The 19,312-nt window shown below is 36.4% G+C and overlaps 1 protein-coding gene across 6 annotated transcripts in view; it reads left to right on the forward strand.

Moving 5' to 3' along the window:
* Positions 1-19,312, forward strand: part of PIBF1 (progesterone immunomodulatory binding factor 1) — a 238,531-nt gene that overhangs the window by 149,213 nt on the left and 70,006 nt on the right. For 5 of the 6 annotated variants that reach the window (XR_012427009.1, XM_005585991.4, XM_015439336.3 and 2 more), the window contains exon 14: positions 5,534-5,636. Coding sequence is in view for 5 of the 6 variants with exons in the window: in XM_005585991.4 (XP_005586048.3) it covers positions 5,534-5,636 (103 nt within the window). In the remaining variant the exon portion in view is untranslated. Of the gene's footprint in view, positions 1-5,533; positions 5,637-6,990; positions 7,133-19,312 lie in introns of those variants that run through there. The other variant, XM_015439337.4, reaches the window with a different exon arrangement.

Here is a 19,312-nt window from a genome sequence, read left to right on the forward strand (position 1 = left end):
GAGTCACCGTACCCAGCCCTTTTTTCTTTTTCGTGACAAAACTAAAATTGTTAAGATATTTTGGCCGGGCGCGGTGGCTCAAGCCTGTAATCCCAGCACTTTGGGAGGCCGAGACGGGCGGATCACGAGGTCAGGAGATCGAGACCATCCTGGCTAACACGGTGAAACCCCGTCTCTACTAAAAATACAAAAAACTAGCCGGGCGCGGTGGCGGGAGCCTGTAGTCCCAGCTACTCGGGAGGCTGAGGCAGGAGAATGGCGTGAACCCGGGAGGCGGAGCTTGCAGTGAGCTGAGATCCGGCCACTGCACTCCAGCCTGGGCTACAGAGCGAGACTCCGTCTCAAAAAAAAAAAAAAAAAAAAAAAAGATATTTTTACTTTCTTAATGGTGCATTTTGAAGCCCAGAATTTTTAAATTTTGATGCAGTCCAGTTCATCCAATTTTTTTATTAGTTATGCTTTTGCTGCCCTGAGAAACCTTTGCTAAATCTAAGTTTGCGAAGATTTACTCATATGTTTTCTTCTAAAAGTTTATAGTTTTATCGTCTGTATTTAGGTCTTTGATCCATTTTAGTTAATTTTTTGGTATCATATGAGGTAAGGGCTTTGCACTGTTTATTAATGTGGCTACTAGAAAATTTTAAATTACATGTGTGGCTTGCATTATATTTCCATTGGACAAAGCTGACCTAGACCAGTGGTCTCCAAACTTTTTGATACAAATCTTCATTGGGAAAAAACTTCAGTACACACTCAGCAATATGTCTTTATGTATTCATATTTACAGATTATGTATGCATGTGCTATCATATGAATAGCATGTACATAATGATATAAAACCTACACAGAAAATGAAAACTTAAGATAATTTAACATTAAAATAAATGTAAGTAAAAGTTCCCACAGTTCAACAAATAATTTTGCACATAACTGCTTTTAAAGACCACTGATCTAGATTATGATCATGACCTCCTAAATGACTGTAGTCTAATTCCTTCTGCAGGCCATCCTGCACACTGCTGATAGAGTACTCATTCTCAAGTGCGGACCAGATCATGTTATGCCTAACCAACTTCAGGATAAAATGCAAACATATGAGGCTTTTCATAACATATATCTGCCTGTATCTCTCCAGCTTCAACCCTCACCATGCACCATGTATTATTGATCTATACTATACTACTTAGAATTTTCCCTAGCACTTCATCCTCTACATATGCATTTCCCTCTACCTAAAATGCTGTTTCTCTGCTTCTTCACCAGATTAGTTAGTGTTAGTTTTTATTCCTTAGTGGTATGCCTTTTCTTAGCATTTAACATACTACAGTAATTTTTAAATTTGCCTAGATGTTCCCAGTAGATATTAGGTATTCTCAGTGCCTATGCAGATTATAGGTTTTTAATACATGTTTCTTAAAAGGAAGTGTTCATGAGTATTTTTCAAATGAATTAATATGTTTCTTCTGATTATCACCCTGCTTCTCTGTAGTCATTGATGTTCAGCACCAAGAAAAAAATTAGTAATTTCCTTTATTTATTTATTTATTTATTTATTTATTTATTTGAGACGGAGTCTCGCTCTGTCGCCCAGGCTGGAGTGCAGTGGCCGGATCTCGGCTCACTGCAAGCTCCGCCTCCCGGGTTCACGCTGTTCTCCTGCCTCAGCCTCCTGTGTAGCTGGGACTACAGGCGCCGCCACCTCGCCCGGCTCATTTTTTGTATTTTTAGTAGAGACGGGGTTTCACCGTGTCAGCCAGGATGATCTCGATCTCCTGACCTCGTGATCCGCCCGTCTCGGCCTCCCAAAGTGCGGGGATTACAGGCGTGAGCCACCGGGCCCGGCCTTATTTATTTATTTATTTTAAACAGAGTCTCACTCGGTTGCTAGACTGGAGTGCAGTGGCACGATCTTGGCTCACTGCTTACTGCAACCACTGCCTTCCGGATTCAATAGATTCTTGTGCCTCAGCGTTCCAAGTAGCTGGGATTAAAGACATGTGCCACCACACCCAGATAATTTTTGTGTTGTTAGTAGAGGTGGGGTTTTGCCATGTTGGCCAGGCTGGTCTCAAACTTCTGGCCTCAAGTGATCTGCCTGCCTTGGCCTAATTTTTTTTACCGTTTTTGTTTTACTATAAGTATTATAATGATGAAAACAATTATATTTCTTGTTTCTGCTGTGTTCTTTTGCTTAAATGTATCTTGTTTATATTTCTTTTCATTAAATCTTAATGTAATCTCTTATATCCTTAATATAATCTTAATAAATCTGAGTATAATCTTTTAATGAAAGATTTTATATTATCTTTTATTCTTTTCTGTGTGTGTGTGTTTGTACTACATTAGTGGGCTAAATGGGTCTTTTAGGGCAACTGAGAACTTTAATACCATTTCTAATATATATATGAGGAAATGTGTTTTACTGTCCTTACAACTGACTTAGAGGTGGTTTTTAAAATGTAAACTCCATATATACTGGAGACCAATTGTACCATGTTATCTTCTACATTATTATCATTATGCATCATAAATGACATCAACAATCATACTAATACTCATGGTCCTTCCCATCACCATGAATTCTCAAAAAAATTTTCTCAGCAAAATTGTACTATAAACTGGTAATCAAAGCACTGTAGAGCATATTTGTGAGCAGTCTGAAGATACCATAGATACTTTCCTTCTGTTTGGAGTTGATTTTCCTTACTTGGAATCCCCCAGTCAAAATCAGGGAAATTCTTGTTTGAAGAAAGTAGTCCTGGTGTTAAGGCTTAAGCACTAGCATACCAAGAATTTCTTTTTTTTGAGACGAAGTCTCACTCTTGTCCCCCAGGCTGGAGTGCGATGGCGCCATCTCGGCTCATTGCAACCTCCGCCTCCCAGGTTCAAGTGATTCTGCTGCCGCAGTCTCCTGAGTCGCTGGGTTTACAGGTGCCTGCCATCACGCCCAGCTAATTTTTGTGTATTTAGCAGAGATGGGGTTTCTCCATGTTGGCCAGGCTGGTCTCAAACTCCTGACCTCAGGTGATCCCCCCGCCTCAACCTCCCAAAGTGCTGGGATTACAGGCGTGAGCCACCTCACCCAGCAAGAATTTCTTGAGTCAGTGTTTTATGACATATTTTTATTGGTAAGTGGTACCACCATATCTGTATAAGAACATTATGCAATTCCCAAACAAAATAAAAACGCTCAAACCAAATGAACAATTTAATATTATTAAACTTGATGTCTTCAAATCATTATCTTCTTCAGATTGTTGGTAATATGTGGCATCTCATTATTTTCTTACATCTTTTTGTCTTCCATTTCATTCATTTGTAACTCTATTTCTGTGTAATTGCATTTGGTTGTGTTTATTGTTCTATATTGAGTATACACATACATGTTCTGTACCTTCAACATGTATTTATTGAAAAATTACCATGTTTAAGTGACCCTAGTGTGAAGTTCTATGGGAGATAGAAAGATGAAAAAAGTTACATCTGACATAAATGAAGGGTAAGAAAGAATAAAAATATGAATAAAGATAGTGCTTAAGATTTTTTAATTAACCTAATAAAAATAGAGCTAATGATAAACCGATGCTTGCAAACATGTAATAGAATCAACAGATTCAAAATACAAAATTCACATTAAGGCTTATTTTATTTGTAGAAATTTTGTTATTTTAGGGTCAAACTAGAGAGAACTTGGTATATTTATATTGGGAAATGAAGAACGGTATTGTCATAAACTGTAAACTCCTTAAAAATTTATAAACAGAGAAAGTAGATTAGTGGTTCCCTAAGGTTGAATTTGAGGAGCAAAGGAGGAAGTTGGAATGTGGGGAGGATGGAGAGTGACTGGTAATGGACACAGAATTTCTTCTTGAGATAATGAAAATACTCTAAAATTATAGTGATAGTGGCACAACTTTAAATATACTAAAAAACATTGAATTGTATACTTTAAGTGGGTGAACTTTATGATATTTAAGTTGCATATCAGTAAAATTATATGTCAGTAAAGTTTTTATTTAAAAAAAAAAATAGTGGTTGTCAAAAAATGAGGACTGTATGCTTTTTCCGTCTCTAATGCCGGTTGAAAGGATAGAATTTTAGATCTAAACAAGCAACTCAAATCACTATATAAACTTTTGCCAGAACCTATCTTTTTTATTTGGTACGAGTTCTTAGAAATAGATGTTTAGGATGATACTTAACACTATTTTTTTATTATTATTATTATCATTATTTTTAGAGACAGGATCTCACTGTGTCACCCCAGGCTGGATTGCAGTGACACAATCCTAGTTCACTGTAACCTCAAACTCTTGGGCTCAAGTGGTCCCCCATCTCAGCCTCCCAAGTAGCTGGGACCACAGGCATGCACCACCATGCCCAGCTAATTTTTATATTTTTTGTAGAGACAGGGTCTCACCATGTTGCCCATACTGGTCTTGAACTCCTGGCCTCAAGTGATCCTCCTGCCTCAGCCTCCCAGAGTGCTGGGATTACAGGCATGAGCCACTGCACCTGGTCTTAACATTTTTTTAGAGTGTTGTCTGCATTTCTTTATCTGATATTGGGAAATATTAAAATACAATAGAATTATTTCTGCCCTATGATTTTATTTAAACCACCATTATTTTACTTTTTGTCATTATAAAACATTCCATCTAGGATTCCATGAATTCTACAATTCACAAATTAGTAGGTTAACCTAGTATAAAACATGAAAATACAATAAATATGAAAATGTTAAGTTACTGGAAATGCAGAGAGGGTCTTTGGAGCAACATGTCTTCTCAAAATTATTAGCAGTTCTTTAAAGAAAGATGCCACTTCCTCCCACCATAGTTAGAAGGAATAGATTTTATTCTTATAATTGTTTCTTAAAAGTAGAATTGAGATGTTTCACATGTAATTTTAAATACTAAAGGTCAGTGCAATAACTTATGGTAATGTAGAGTATCAGAGGGAGTGATTTTTTTTTTTAGTACAGAAGCTTAGCCTTTACTATAGACATTCTCTAAGTTTTGTATATCTTTTTCATCTCTACTTTCAATTAAAAACCTCATTTTTGTTTTATATTATAACGTGCATTATGTTGTTTAAAGTAAACTCTGATACTTCTCAAAGTGATAAGCTAATTATTGTTTATTATATTTCAACTAATTTTCTGATTTGTAATTGGAAAATATTTATAAAAGGGGAGACAAGCTGTAAATTGCTGTATTGTGGTCTTTTCAAGCAAGTATTATAATGTTAACTCTCCGCTTTTATAGCAAGGGCTAAAAACCGTTACTGCAGTAATCAGTATATCACGGTTATGTCATGGAGATTTTAATGTTGTTACTCTCATAATTCTGAGTTGTGGGGTATTGGTCTTCCACTACTGGTGCCTGAAAATATTATTTGACTCTGTATTCTTTCTGTTAATATTTAAGTATAATTAGGAAATGATGTCTATTTTCAAGTACACAAACACATTTTGAATATTTTGGGCAGTATTTCACTTTTAAGCATTAATTTTCTCATTTCATTTGCCTAGTGTTCACTTGGCAAGAAGAGTGCTTCAACTGGAAAAACAAAACTCGCTGATTTTAAAAGACCTGGAACATCGAAAGGACCAAGTAACACAGCTTTCACAAGAGGTAAAGAACTTAAACAAAAGAAACCCATATGAAGAATCACAGTATTCATTTTAATTCTTTGACTCTTTTATTTTTCTGAGCAGTTTTAAAATAAGCTGTTTGCTAGTACAAAATGATTTCACAATTTATGAAACTAACTGAATGTTAAGGCCATGTAAAACAACTTACAGTGTATGGCAAAACTGAAAACAAAAGGAAGATTAAATGCCCAGACTAAGTATAAATGCAGACTAGACAGACAAAGCTTTGATTTCTGAGAATATCAACTGGTAAAACAAGTTTGGCAAACTTTGGTGACATTTTCAGTTTTTTACTAGTAAATCATTTTTAAAATAGGATTTTAAAATAGAGGTTTTTACCTCTGTGTTTAATGAAAAATCACTCCTCTGTTAAATTTAACTTTGTTTACACTTAGAAAATCAGGTTCATATTGCTTCTTTTTCTTGGCCTTATGTCATTTAAACTATGTAAATATATATGTATGCATTTTACATAGCATTTTTAATCATCTTCTGATGTCAAGATCTAATTATATTTTTCCGTACTTTTGAAATTCGAGTCGTAAAACAATTTAAACCGAAGGTACTGCTTCGCTAATGTTCCTTTTATTTATTTAATATTCCTGAGTGTCAACATAAGAAGTTTTTCTTTTTTCCTTCTTTTTTTTTTTTGTTGTTGTTGTTATTGTTGTTGTTGAGACAGGGTCTGGCTTTATCACCCAGACTGGAGTTTAGTGGCATGATCACAGTTCATTGCAACCTCCGCCTCCCAGGGTCAAGTGCTCCTCCCACCCCAGCCTCCTGAGTAGCTGGGACTATAGCTATGCACTACCATGCCTGGCTAATTTTTATATTTTTTTAGTGCAGTCAGGGTTTCACCATGTTGCCCAGGCTAGTCTTGAACTTCTGGGCTCAAGCGATCCACCTGCCTACGGCCTCTGAAAGTACTGGGATTAGAGATGTGCCACTTCACCCAGCCAAGAAGTTAATATTTTAAAAGTTTTGAAAACTATTTCTCTTACAATAAAGGGTTTTTTAAAGTCATATGTTAAATAACATTAATATATGTCATGTATTACTTGTTTTCTTAAGGATCTGTTTATAATCTTTACAGTGTCTTTTATACTATAACATTGGAGGATCTTTATCCTCAAATTTCATAAAACCAGAAATACTTCATTTTATTGCAGTGCCTGACACATAGTTAATGCTCGGGGTAGACACAGTGGTGCGGTGGTAAATGTTAACAACCAGCTTTCCAAGAGGGATATGAGGGAGAGCTTGATTTGTAACATTGGCTTGTATCTGTTGTATAAATATTCCCACCATGACTAACTTCAGACTACCAACCTAAGGTTACTGAAGATGGAGTAAAGATTGTCAGCAGCATACCAGTACTTAATGTTCGCAGCATACAGATACAACAGACATAGACTCAAGACTCAAGCGCACAACAGACTCAAGAGCACAGATGATAGTAAAATAATTTTAAATTGACAAGTTTGATTATTTTTACCTTTGTTTTTAATAAAATGTATTTTACTATAAATTTAAATAATTTAGTTTTTAATGCTAGTTGTGTTTGATAGCCAGCTCACAAAATCCCTAAAAACTTTCAAGATTCATTTGTACTTCATTCTTTTCATTGCTGAGTAATTTCTTTTTTTTTATTATACTTTAAGTTCTAGGGTACATATGCACAACGTGCAGGTTTGTTACGTATATATACATGTGCCATATTGGTGTGCTGCACCCATTAACGCATCATTTACGTTAGGTATATCTCCTAATGCCATCCCTCCTCCCTACCCCCTCCCCACAGTAGGACCCAGTGTATGATGCTCCCCTTCCTGTGTCCAAGTGATCTCATTGTTCAATTCCCACTTATGAGTGAGAACATGCGGTATTTGGTTTTCTGTTCTTGCGATAGTTTGCTGAGAATGATGGTTTCCAGCTGCATCCATGTCCCTACAAAGGACCTGAACTCATCCTTTTTTATGGCTGCATAGTATTCCATGGTGTATATGTACCACATTTTCTTAATCCAGCCTGTCACTGATGGACATTTGGGTTGATTCCAAGTCTTTGCTATTGTGAATAGTGCTGCAATAAACATACGAGTGCATGTGTCTTTATAGCAGCATGACTTATAATCCTTCAGGTATATCCCCAGTAATGGGATGGCTGGGTCAAATGGTATTTCTAGTTCTAGATCTCTGAGGAATCGCCACACTGTTTTCCACAATGGTTGAACTAGTTTACAGTCCCACCAACAGTGTAGAAGTGTTCCTATTTCTCCACATCCTCTCCAGCACCTGTTGTTTCCTGATTTTTTAATGATTGCCATTCTAACTGGTGTGAGATGGTATCTCATTGTGGTTTTGATTTGCATTTATCTGATGGCGAGTGATGATGAGCATTTTTTCATGGGTCTGTTGGCTGTATGAATGTCTTCTTTTGAGAAGTGTCTGTTCATATCCTTTGCCCACTTTTTGATGGGGTTGTTTTTTTTCTTGTAAATTTGTTTGAGTTCTTTATAGGTTCTGGATATTAGCCCTTTGTCAGATGAGTAGATTGCAAACATTTTCTCCCATTCTGTAGGTTGCCTGTTCACTCTGATGGTAGTTTCTTTTGCTGTGCAGAAGCTCTTTAGTTTAATTACATACCATTTGTCAATTTTGGCTTTTGTTGCCATTGCTTTTGGTGTTTTAGGCATGAAGTCCTTGCCCATGCAGTTCGAATCCCATCCTCATCAGCTACGGAAGCCCTGTGGTCTGAGCTGAGTAATTTCATTGTGTGGATGTACCACAGTTTGTTTATCCATTCACTTGTTGATGGACATTGGGGTCATTTCCAGTTTTTGGAATAAAGCTCATATGAACATCCATGTACAAGTCTTTATATGAAATAATAGAGAAGTCCTACAAGCTGCTGCAAGCCAACTCCAGCACACTGCTAGCTGGAAGCAGAAAAGATAAATAAATGAATAACTTAAAGAAACAAATGAACCTCTGTTTGCTAATATATTGTAGATCCCTCATGTTGGCTTTAATTTCACAATAATTCTCAAAAATATTTTTTAAAAGTAAAATATTAAATTACATGCCTTCCTGAGCATTTCAGTTAATTGAAATAAGAATTTCTAAATGTGGACTGGATGCAGTGGCTCATGCCTATTATCCCAGCACTTTCGGAGGCCAAGGCAGGAGGGTCACATGAGCTGACGAGTTTGAGCCTTGGCTACAAATTAAGATCCGCCGTCTCTAAAAATAAAGAAGCCGGGTGCACTGGCTCATGCCTTTAATTCCAGCCCTTTGGGAGGCCAAGGCAGGCGGATCACTTGAGGTCAAGAGCTCAAGACCAGCCTGGCCAACATGGCGGAACCCTGTCTCTACTAAAAATACAAAAATTAGCTGGGCATGATGGCACATGCCTGTAATTCCTGCTACCTAGGAGGCTGAGGCCCGAGAATCACTTGAGCTTGGGAGGTGGAGGTTGCAGTGAGCTGAGATTGTGCCATTGTACTCCAGCCTGGGCAACAGAGGGAAACTCTGTCTCAAACATAAAAAGAAAGAATTTCTAAATGTGAACACACGTCTATACATTGTTCGGAGAAAACATAAGAAATTAAGTGTTAAATGCTCCTATAATTAAGTATAATTTGCATGAAACCATTTTTAAATAATCTATTTCTTATATTGAGAAAAATACTTAAATGCTGAAATATTTATGATATGAGATGGTATGGTGCCTGGAATTTGCTTTAAAATATTTCATGAGAAAAGGAGGAAGGGCTCAACAAATGAAACAAGAATCACAAAATGTTAATAATGTTTGAAGTTGGATGACATGTACATATAGGTTTAGTACTCAGTTCTGGACTTTTGTGTATGTTTGAAAATATTTCATAAGACATTTGGAGAAAGAATCAGTAATCCTGTATTAAAGGATCCATACCAACTTCAGTATATAACTTTTCCCTTAAGATTGAAAATAAAATATTTAAAGTATTCCATGGATTTTACTTTTTTCTGCTTCACGAAAATTATATCGTTTACTCTTAAAATAATTATATAAACTAGCTGAATGATTAGTATTAGATTGCTGTTATAACAATAGACTATTCATAATAGATGGTGAAATAATACAGAAGGAAGTTATCTCAGGATCTTTACTCTTTATTTTATGTTATTTGTTTATTTATTTTTGAGACAGAGTCTCGCTCTCTTGCCCAGGCTAGAGTGCAGTGGTGCATTCTTGGCTCACTGCAACTCTGCCTTCCAGTTTCAAGTGATTCTCCTGCATCAGCCTCCCGAGTAGCTGGTATAGCAGGTGGACAACACCACGCCAGGCTAATTTTTTGTATTTTTAGTAGAGACAGGGTTTCACCATATTGGCTAGGCTGGTTCAGGATCTCTATTCTTTGGATCAGTTTAAATATTTAAATCAGTTTGGCCTTTTTGATAATACACAGATGAAATACAAATAACTAATGTTAGAATTACCATTGAGTTAAATGCTATTCAGATTATGTCTGAGGTTATACGTAAGTGAATGGACAAAATGACAATGCTAAGTAATACCCAAAATAAAAACAGATACTCCCCTTTTTAGCAGCTTTATTGAGGTATAATTGATATACAGTAAATTGCACATTTAAGGTATAGTGCAGTTTAACATTTGGCACATGAATATACCCATGAAACTATCACCAAAATGAAGGTAATGAACACATACATCTCCCCAAAAGTTTCCATATGCCCCTTTGGAATTCTTCCCTCCCAGTCTTCCCCATCTCAGTCCCTAAGCAACTACTGATTTACTTTCAGTTACTGTAGATTAGTTTGTTTGTTTTTTATTGAGACAGAGTCTCACTCTATTGCCCAGAATGGAGTACAGTGGTACGATCTTGGCTCACCACAACCTCAGCCTCCCGGGTTCAAGCAATTCTCCTGCCTCAGCCTCCCAAGTAGCTGGGACTATAGGCGTGTGCCACCATTCCCGGCTTTGTATTTTTAGTAGAGATGGGGTTTCACTCTGTTGGCCAGGCTGGTCTCGAACTCCTGACCTCGTGATCCACCTGCCTTGGCCTCTCCAAGTGCTGGGATTACAGGCGTGAGCCACCACACCCAGCCTAGTTTGTGTTTCCTAGACTTTTATATAAGAGGAGTCATACAGTGTGCATATACTTTTGTTAATCTGTCTTCTTTCATTCTGCATAATTATTTCAAGATTTATTCGTACTTTGCTTCTTTCATTACTGAGTAACATTTCATTGTGTGGTTGTACCACAGTTTGTTTTTCCATTCACTTGTTGATGGACATTGGGGTCATTTCCAGTTTTTTTTAAATAAAGCTCATATGAACATTCACATATAAGTCTTTGTATGGATGTATGCTTTCATTTCTCTTGGGTAAATATCTAGGAGTAGACTAGCTGGATCATATGGTAGGTGTCTATTTGACATCTTAAGAAACTGCTAATCTGTTTTCCCAGATGTTTGTACCATTTTACATTTCCATCAATAATGTATGAAAGTTCCAATTTTTCTACATCCTTGCCTTGATATGGTTAGTTTTTTTTTCTCTATAATGGGTGTGTGGTGGCATATTAGTGTGGTTTTAATTTGCATTTCCCTAATGACGAACGATTTTGAGGATCTTCTCATTTGAGTTTCTTCTTGCCCTCTGTTTGTCCTCTTGGGAGAAGTGTCTCCTCACATTTTTTGTCTGTTTTATCAGATTGTTTGTCCTCTTATTCTTGAGTTTTGAGTATTATTTATGTGTTCTAAATACAAGTCATTTATCAGATACATGATTTACAAATATTTTCTCCCACCCTGTGGCTTATCTTTTCACCTCTTAATGATGTTTTTTTATTTATTTTTACAGACAGAGTCTCACTTTGTCACCCAGGCTGGAGTGCAGTGGTATAATCATAGCTCATTGCAGCCTTAACTCTTGGCCTCAATAGCCTCAAACTATTGGGAGCCTTAGCATTCCAAATACTAGGACTACAGTTACCTACAACCACCCCTGGCTAATTTTTTTGTGTGTTTTGTAGAGATGGGGTCTCGCTATGTTGCTCAGGTTGTCTCAAACTCTTGGGCTCAAGTAATCTTCCCACCTTGGCCTCCCAAAGTGCTGGGATTACAGGTGTGAGCCATCCCACCCAGCCAACAATGTCTTTTGAAGAGATGCTTTTATCAAGTACAGTTCATCACTTTGTTCTTTTAGGGATTGTGTTTCGGTGTTGTATTTTAAATATCTTTGCCTAACCTAGGGTCATAAGGGGTTTTGTATATGTTTTTTTCTAGCTGTTTCATAGTTTTAGGTCTGTGATTCATTTTTCGTTTAATTTTTATATCGAGTGGAAGATATAGATTGAAATTGATGTTTGCATAATTGAAACCCAACTGTTCTGGCATCATTTATTGAAAAACAATTGATCATTTATGTGTGAGACTGTTCTCAACTCTCTGTTCCAGTTATCTGTCTGTCTTTATGTCAGTACCACACTGTCTTGATTGCTGTAGCTTTAGAATATCTGGAAATCAGATAGTATTGTTCCTCCAATGCTGTTCATTTCAAAGTTGTTTAGCTGGTTTTTTCTTTGCATTTCTATATGAATTCTATCATCAGTTTGTTAATGTTTTTCAAAAACTAGCTGTGATTTTGGTTGACATTACGTAAGTTGAAAATATAGATGAAGCAGAGAAAATTGACATCTTAATATTGAATATTCTGACCCATGAACACACTGCATCTTTACCCTTATTTAGATCTTCTTTAATTTATCTTACTACTATTATTTTTCAGTTTTCACTGTGTAACTAAAAACTGTCAACTGTTGGATGTCTTTTACTGTCAAATTTTTACAGCGAAAACTACTAAAATAGTAGTATTAGCAAGGTGTATGTTTTTCCATCCTTCTTTTTACCCGTCTGACAAAGTATGATTTTCAATTGGAGATTTTTTTAGAACCCTTAACATCTAATATATTTGTTGATATGGTTATGTTCATTTCAATATGTGACCTTTTGTGTCTGGTTTCTTTCACTGAGCATACTGTTTTTGATGTTCATCCATATTGTAGCATGTAGCCAGTACTTTATCCCTTATTACGGCGGAATAATATTCTGTTGTGTATATTTACCTTAATTTGTTTATTCATTCATCCTTTGATGAACATTTAGGTTATTTCCAACTTTTTGACTATTATAAAAAGTGCTGCTATGAACACACAAATACAAGCAAATGTAGGAGTACCTGTTTTAATGTCTTTTAAGTGTGTACCTGGGAATGGATTTGCTGGGCTCACCTTTGTTTTTTAGAAAGATATTTTCACTGGGTAAGGAATTTGAGGTTGACTTTTCTCTCCCTCTCTCTCTTTTTCAGTAGTTGAAAGATGTTGCTTCACTCTCTTCTAGTTTGCATTGTTTCTGCCAAGATATTGCTTCATCCTTATCTTTGTTCCTCTCTAGGTAATGTGTATTTATTTAGCTGCTTTTAAGAGATTTTTAGTCACTGACTTTAAGCAATTTGATTATCATTTGACTTGCTGCAGTTTTCTTCATTTTTTTCTATGCATGGGTTTTGTTGAATATCTTACATATGTGAGTTTATCAAATTTATAAATTTCTTAAATTTTTAAATACTTCTATCCTCTCATTTTCCTTTGGGGACTTCAATTAGACATATATTAGGCTGCTTAAAGTTATTCTACAACAGAACAAATGATGTTCTCTTCAGTTTTTTTTTTCAGTCTTTTTTCTGCTTTTCTTTTGGATAGCTTCTTTTACTATGTCTTCCAGTTCACTAGTCTTTTCTTTACCACTATATAATCTGCTTTCAGTTTAATCCAGTTTTTATCTCATATGTTGTAGTTTTCATTTCCAGAAATTCAAATTGTATCTTCTTTGTGTCTTTTAGGTCTCTCCTTAACATTCTCAAACTTTATTTTCTGGAACATGTGAAATATAATTTCAGTAACTTTTTTTTGTATTCTTGTCTACTAATTCTATTATTTTGTCATTTCATGGCTGGCTTCAATAAAGTTGATTTATCTCATTATATATCACATTGTTCAGCTTCTTTGCATACGTAGTAATTATTTACTGGATGCCAGACCTTGTAAATTTAACCTTGGTGCTAGATATTTTGTATTCCTATATGCTTTTGTTAGCTTTTTTATGGAACATAATTAGGTTTCTTGGAAACAGTTTGATTCTTCCAAATCTTGCTTTTAAGCTTTTTTAGGCGGAAAAGGGTTTATCGTAAGGCCAATTTCTCCCCCATTACTGTAACAAAACTCTTTCAGTATTCCATGTCCTGTAAATTATAAGGTTTTCTACTTTGGCTGATGGAAATAAGCACTATGCCTTGCCCATGTTCACTTCAGAGATTGTTCCCACCAATCTTGTCTGTAGTTTTGTCTCCTGTCTTTATACATATGCAGTGTTCTGTGCCAGGTGAATACTTAAGGGGCACTATCTGTAAATTGTCAGAGTACTGTCTCTTTGCAGCTCCCTTTTCTTCAGTAGTCTCCCATATGAACTGTAACCACCTTGGTTTTTACTTGTATCAACAGCTCCTTAACTCAGAGAGTTTGACAGGCTCTGCCTTAATTCTCCTTCCCAGCACCGCAGCTTGAAAGCTGTCTCTAGGCAATAAACTCAGACAGTCATAGAGTTTACCTTGTTTGTTTCCTGTGTGTCAGGAATCACCGTCCTTCATTGCTTGATGGCCAATGTCTTTCAACCATTGTTTTATTAGTTGGTCCAGTATAAAAGAGAAAAAAAGTTATTCCTTTTTGTGTACTTGTACATACCCCATAATTCTCAAGTAACCACCAAGTTTAGTTAAGAATCAGGTGTCGGTGTGGAGTTTGTTAAACAGTAGAAAATCCAGAATCATAAAGCGTGCCACATTATTGCCAACAAGAATTGGTCTTTCTTAGCTGCCTTAAACATGTGCTGTCCTTCTAGTTATTCAGTAAATATTTATCAATTTCCTGCTATATTCAACAACTGATGACAAAATAGACATGGTTTTTCACTTCTAACATAACCAACCTTATTAACAAAGGACTTATTTTCTACTGTAAGCACTCAGAGATTTATCTTTTACAACTAACTTAATTTCAGGAAGCTTGTCTAGAAAATGGGACATGCGCAGTCATCAGTGACCACACAGCAAGGTTTAGCTACCTGGAATTTGGTACCTAGAAGGCATTGCTAGATTTGAAAGAGGTTTCAAGATGCATAGGTAAAATAAAGTAGACCTATAGGTACTAACTTTGAAAGAAATTTATAATGTATTGATGATTTTTCAAAAAACAAATTGCAGGATAATTTCTGATTCTCTGAGTTTTAATATATTTATGTGTGTGCATGTGCACAGCATATACAGAGAGGATGGGATTGTGTTTCTATTTAAACATAGAAAATGAAAAAAATCTGAAAATATGTCATGCAAAGGGGACACAAATAACACTAATCATGCATTAGCAATATAAAATAAGCTTTATTGCTGTAAAGTAAGTACTTGAAGGAATAAAACATTTATCTCTGCCGTTTGAGTTGCCTGACCCATTCTTCTGCCTCTAACAACTGCTAGGAGTGTTCTTCCGGCATCCCCAGTGAGCCCAGTGTCTTGGAAAGAGTCTGTGGCACATGCAACTCATAGGACCCCACCTCAACATTTTAAAGGAGGAGACTTACATAGCTACCATGTGGCCCTAAACAAACTAGATCTGATTAAATTTCAAGGTCAACCATACTTCTAAGACTTCAATGACATTAAAAAAAAAAAAAAAAAAAAAAACCCTCCACTATTTTTTGTACCACTAAGAAGAAGAGTGGAGGATGCTGCTAATTAAACTATGATACAATGCTTTGTTATTACTTTAATTTTTTCATTTTAGACATACTTTCTTTTAGACTTTAGGCAGTGATTTTTTATCCTATATTGCACAACTCTGTTGCTGTGTTTTTCTTCTGTTTCAATGCCGAATCCATTGTGATCTTTTTAGATACTTAAATGACAATTGTACTCAGCCTATGAAGGACTAGCCATACTCCAAACTCAATTGAAATAATAATATGAACAGCCAAGACCAATTTTTTCATGCATGGGCTTTATCAGCAGCAACTATAAGATGTATCTTATTTTCTTAGAAGACATTAAAAACAGTATGATTTGTAGGGCTCCTTTGCCTTTCAAAATGTTTGTCTGTTATTAAAAATCCTTTAGTAGGCTGGGCGCAGTGGGTCACATCTGTAATCCCATCATTTTGAGAGACCAAGGCGGGTAGATAACTTGAGGCCAGGAGTTCGAGACCTGCCTGGCCAACATGTTGAAACCCTGTCTCTACTAAAAATACAAAAATCATCTGGGTGTGGTGGCATGCACATATAGTCCCACCTACTTGGGAGGCGGAGGCAAGAGAATCGCTTGAGCCTGGGAGGCAGAGGTTAGAGTGAGCCAAGATTGTGTCACTGCACTCCAGCCCAGGTGATAGAGCAAGACTCTGTCTCAAAGAAAAATATCATTTAGTAAAGAACAGTGGCATGTATTTCATTACTAGAAACACAAGGCTTAAAAAATAACACTTAAGGCCGGGCGCGGTGGCTCAAGCCTGTAATCCCAGCACTTTGGGAGGCCGAGGCGGGCGGATCACAAGGTCAGGAGATCGAGACCACAGTGAAACCCCGTCTCTACTAAAAATACAAAAAATTAGCCGGGCGCGGTGGCGGGCGCCTGTAGTCCTAGCTACTCAGGAGGCTGAGGCAGGAGAATGGCGTGAACCCAGGAGGCGGAGCTTGCAGTGAGCCGAGATCGCGCCACTGCACTCCAGCCTGGGCAACAGCGTGAGACCCCGTCTCAAAAAAAAAAAAAAAAAAAAAAAATAACACTTAGATGAGATACTACATTACCTGAATTTTTTTAATTTAGCAAGTGAACTTTAATTCATCAGCCCATCAAAAGTCTCTTACTAGAATAATAGTAGAATAACAGTCACCAGAACCTGGGAAGGTGAAGATGGGAAATGAAGAGAGGGTGGTTAATGTACAAATATAAAGTTAGATAGAAGGAATAAGTTGTAGTGTTTAATTGTACAATAGGATGACTTTTTTTACAATAATTTATTGTATATTTCAAAATAGCTAGAAGATTCTAAATGCTCCTAATACAAAGAAATGACAAATGTTTAAGGTTATTGATGTCCTAAATATCCCGATTTGATTGTTATATATTATATGAATGTATAAAAATATCACATATACCCTATATGTGTAATTATTATTTATCAATTTAAAAACTAATAATTTTTAAAAAGTCTTTCCCCTATCCAAAACTGTCCTCTGTGCTGTCAATCGTGACTTATTTTTAAATGCCTGTTGCCTACAAGACAATGTCCAGATTCTTTAGCGTGGCATAGATGGCCAATTTGATTCTAATCTACTTCTCATCCTCATCTTCTGTCATCTCCCCTCTTCCCAAATCTTCACGTGCTGTCTCCTCCCACCACTTTGTTACCTTTGTACTTCTCAGTCTCATTTGTTGACTCCTTTTTCTCTGATTATGTCTTAAGTGTTGACGTGCCCCAGGGTTCTGTCTTGTTTGTTTAGAGGAAAAGGGGAAAAAAACAAGAACTTTGAAGTTAGGCAGACTGGTTATATGACTTTAGGCAAGTTATCTTTTGTAAGCCTCAATTTTCCAAAGTATGAGTGGCAATAATAATATAATATTGCATGTTTGCCCCAAAATGAGAGAGGGTTCAATCTAAGATAAGCACTTAGCACACTAACTGGCATATGTTAATCACTTGGTAAATGTAGGATCTTATTTCTGTTCTAGAGTTACATTCATTTTTCTCTTGCTGGCCATAATATTAATAGAATAAGTATTTTTCTTGTAAATCTGGCAATTTTTAAAGGAAATAACAGTTCCAGAGTTGGAGTAAATAATGATTTTGCCTATATAGGAGTATTCAGAATAAGCCTGGCGTGGTGACTCATGTCTATAATCCCAACACTTTGGGAGACTGAAGCAGGGGTATCACCTGAGGTCAGGAGTTGAAGACCAGCCTGGCCAACATGGTGAAACCCTGTCTCTACTGAGAATACAAAAATTAGCCAGGCGTGGTGGTGGGCATCTGTAATCCCAGCTACTTGGGAGACTGAGGCATGAGAATCAGTTGAACCCAGGAGGCGGAGGTTGTAGTGAGCCGAGATCGCACCACTACAGCACTCCAGCCTAGGTGACACAGCAAGACTCTGTCTCAAGAAAAAAAAAAAAAAAAATTCAGAATAAACAATAAAATGAATTTTAACACAATAGCAAAATTTTTAATGATAATTTAAATAATTTCTGTGACGAGGTATGTGGTACTAAAACTGCAATTCTGAAGAATAATCAACTGCTCTTATCAAATATAGAAGTGTATTTAATTGCATACAAACTAAGCATTTTAGGAGAAATGTGAAAAACTGCATTTTTATTTTATTTATTTTTTAATTAAGACAAGTATTCATTGGTGAATAGTGTTTATATAATCATAACATAAACAGTGAATGTTCTTTTTTTTTAATTTCAACTTTTATTTTAGATTCAGGGATACATGGGCAGGTTTATTATCTGGGTTTTTTGTTGGTTGGTTTTTTTGAAATGGAGTCTCACTCTGTCGCCCAGGCTGGAGCGCAGTAGCACAATCTCGGCTCACTGTAACCTCTGCCTCCCTGGTTCAGGTGATTCTCCTGCCTCAGCCTCTCAAGTAGCTGGGATTACAGACTCCTGCTACAGTGCTCGGCTAATTTTTGTATTTCTCTGGGTATATTATGTGATGGTAAAGTTTGGAGTTTAATTGATACTGTCACCCAGGTAGTGAGCATAGTACCTAATAGTTAGTTTTTCAACCCTTGGCCCCCTGTCCCTCATCCCATTGCTAGTTCCCAGTGTCTGTTGTTCCCATCGTTCCCATCTTTATGTCCATATATATATATGCAATGTTTAGTTCCCACTTAATAAGTAAAAATATGGAGTATTTGGTTTTCTGTTTCTGCATTAAATCACTTAGGGTAATGGCCTCCAGCTGCATCCATGTTGCTGCAAAGGACACAATTTCATTCTTTTTTATTGCTGCATAGTGTCCCATGGTGTATATGTATGACAATTTCTTTATCCAATCCATTGTTTATGGGCACCTAGGATGATTGCATGTCTTCATTATTGTAAATAGTGCTGTGATGAGCATGCCAGTACATGTGTTTGGTAGAATGATTTATGTTCCTTTGGGTTTATATCCAGTAATGGGATTGCTAGGTTGAATGGTGGCTCTGTTTTAAGTTCTTTGAGAAATCTCCAAACTTCTTTCCACAATGGCTGAAGTAACTTATGTTCCTACCAACAATATACAGGCATTCCCTTTTCTCCTCAGCCTCACCAGTTTTGACTTTTTAATAAAAGCTATTCTGACTGGTATGAGATGGTACCTCATTGTGGTTTTGATATGCATTTTTCTGATGATTAGTGATGATGAGCATTTTTTGAAAAACTGTATTTTTAAAACAAAGAAAAGCTTCAAATTAACCAGAATTGTTATATTCAAATTAGAGAACATGAATTACTGACAAAATGAGTTTGTTGAATCAAAAAGCCAAAGTTAAGCAATAA

Source organism: Macaca fascicularis, chromosome 17 (genome assembly GCF_037993035.2).
Source record: "Macaca fascicularis isolate 582-1 chromosome 17, T2T-MFA8v1.1".
Lineage (NCBI taxonomy): Eukaryota > Metazoa > Chordata > Mammalia > Primates > Cercopithecidae > Macaca > Macaca fascicularis.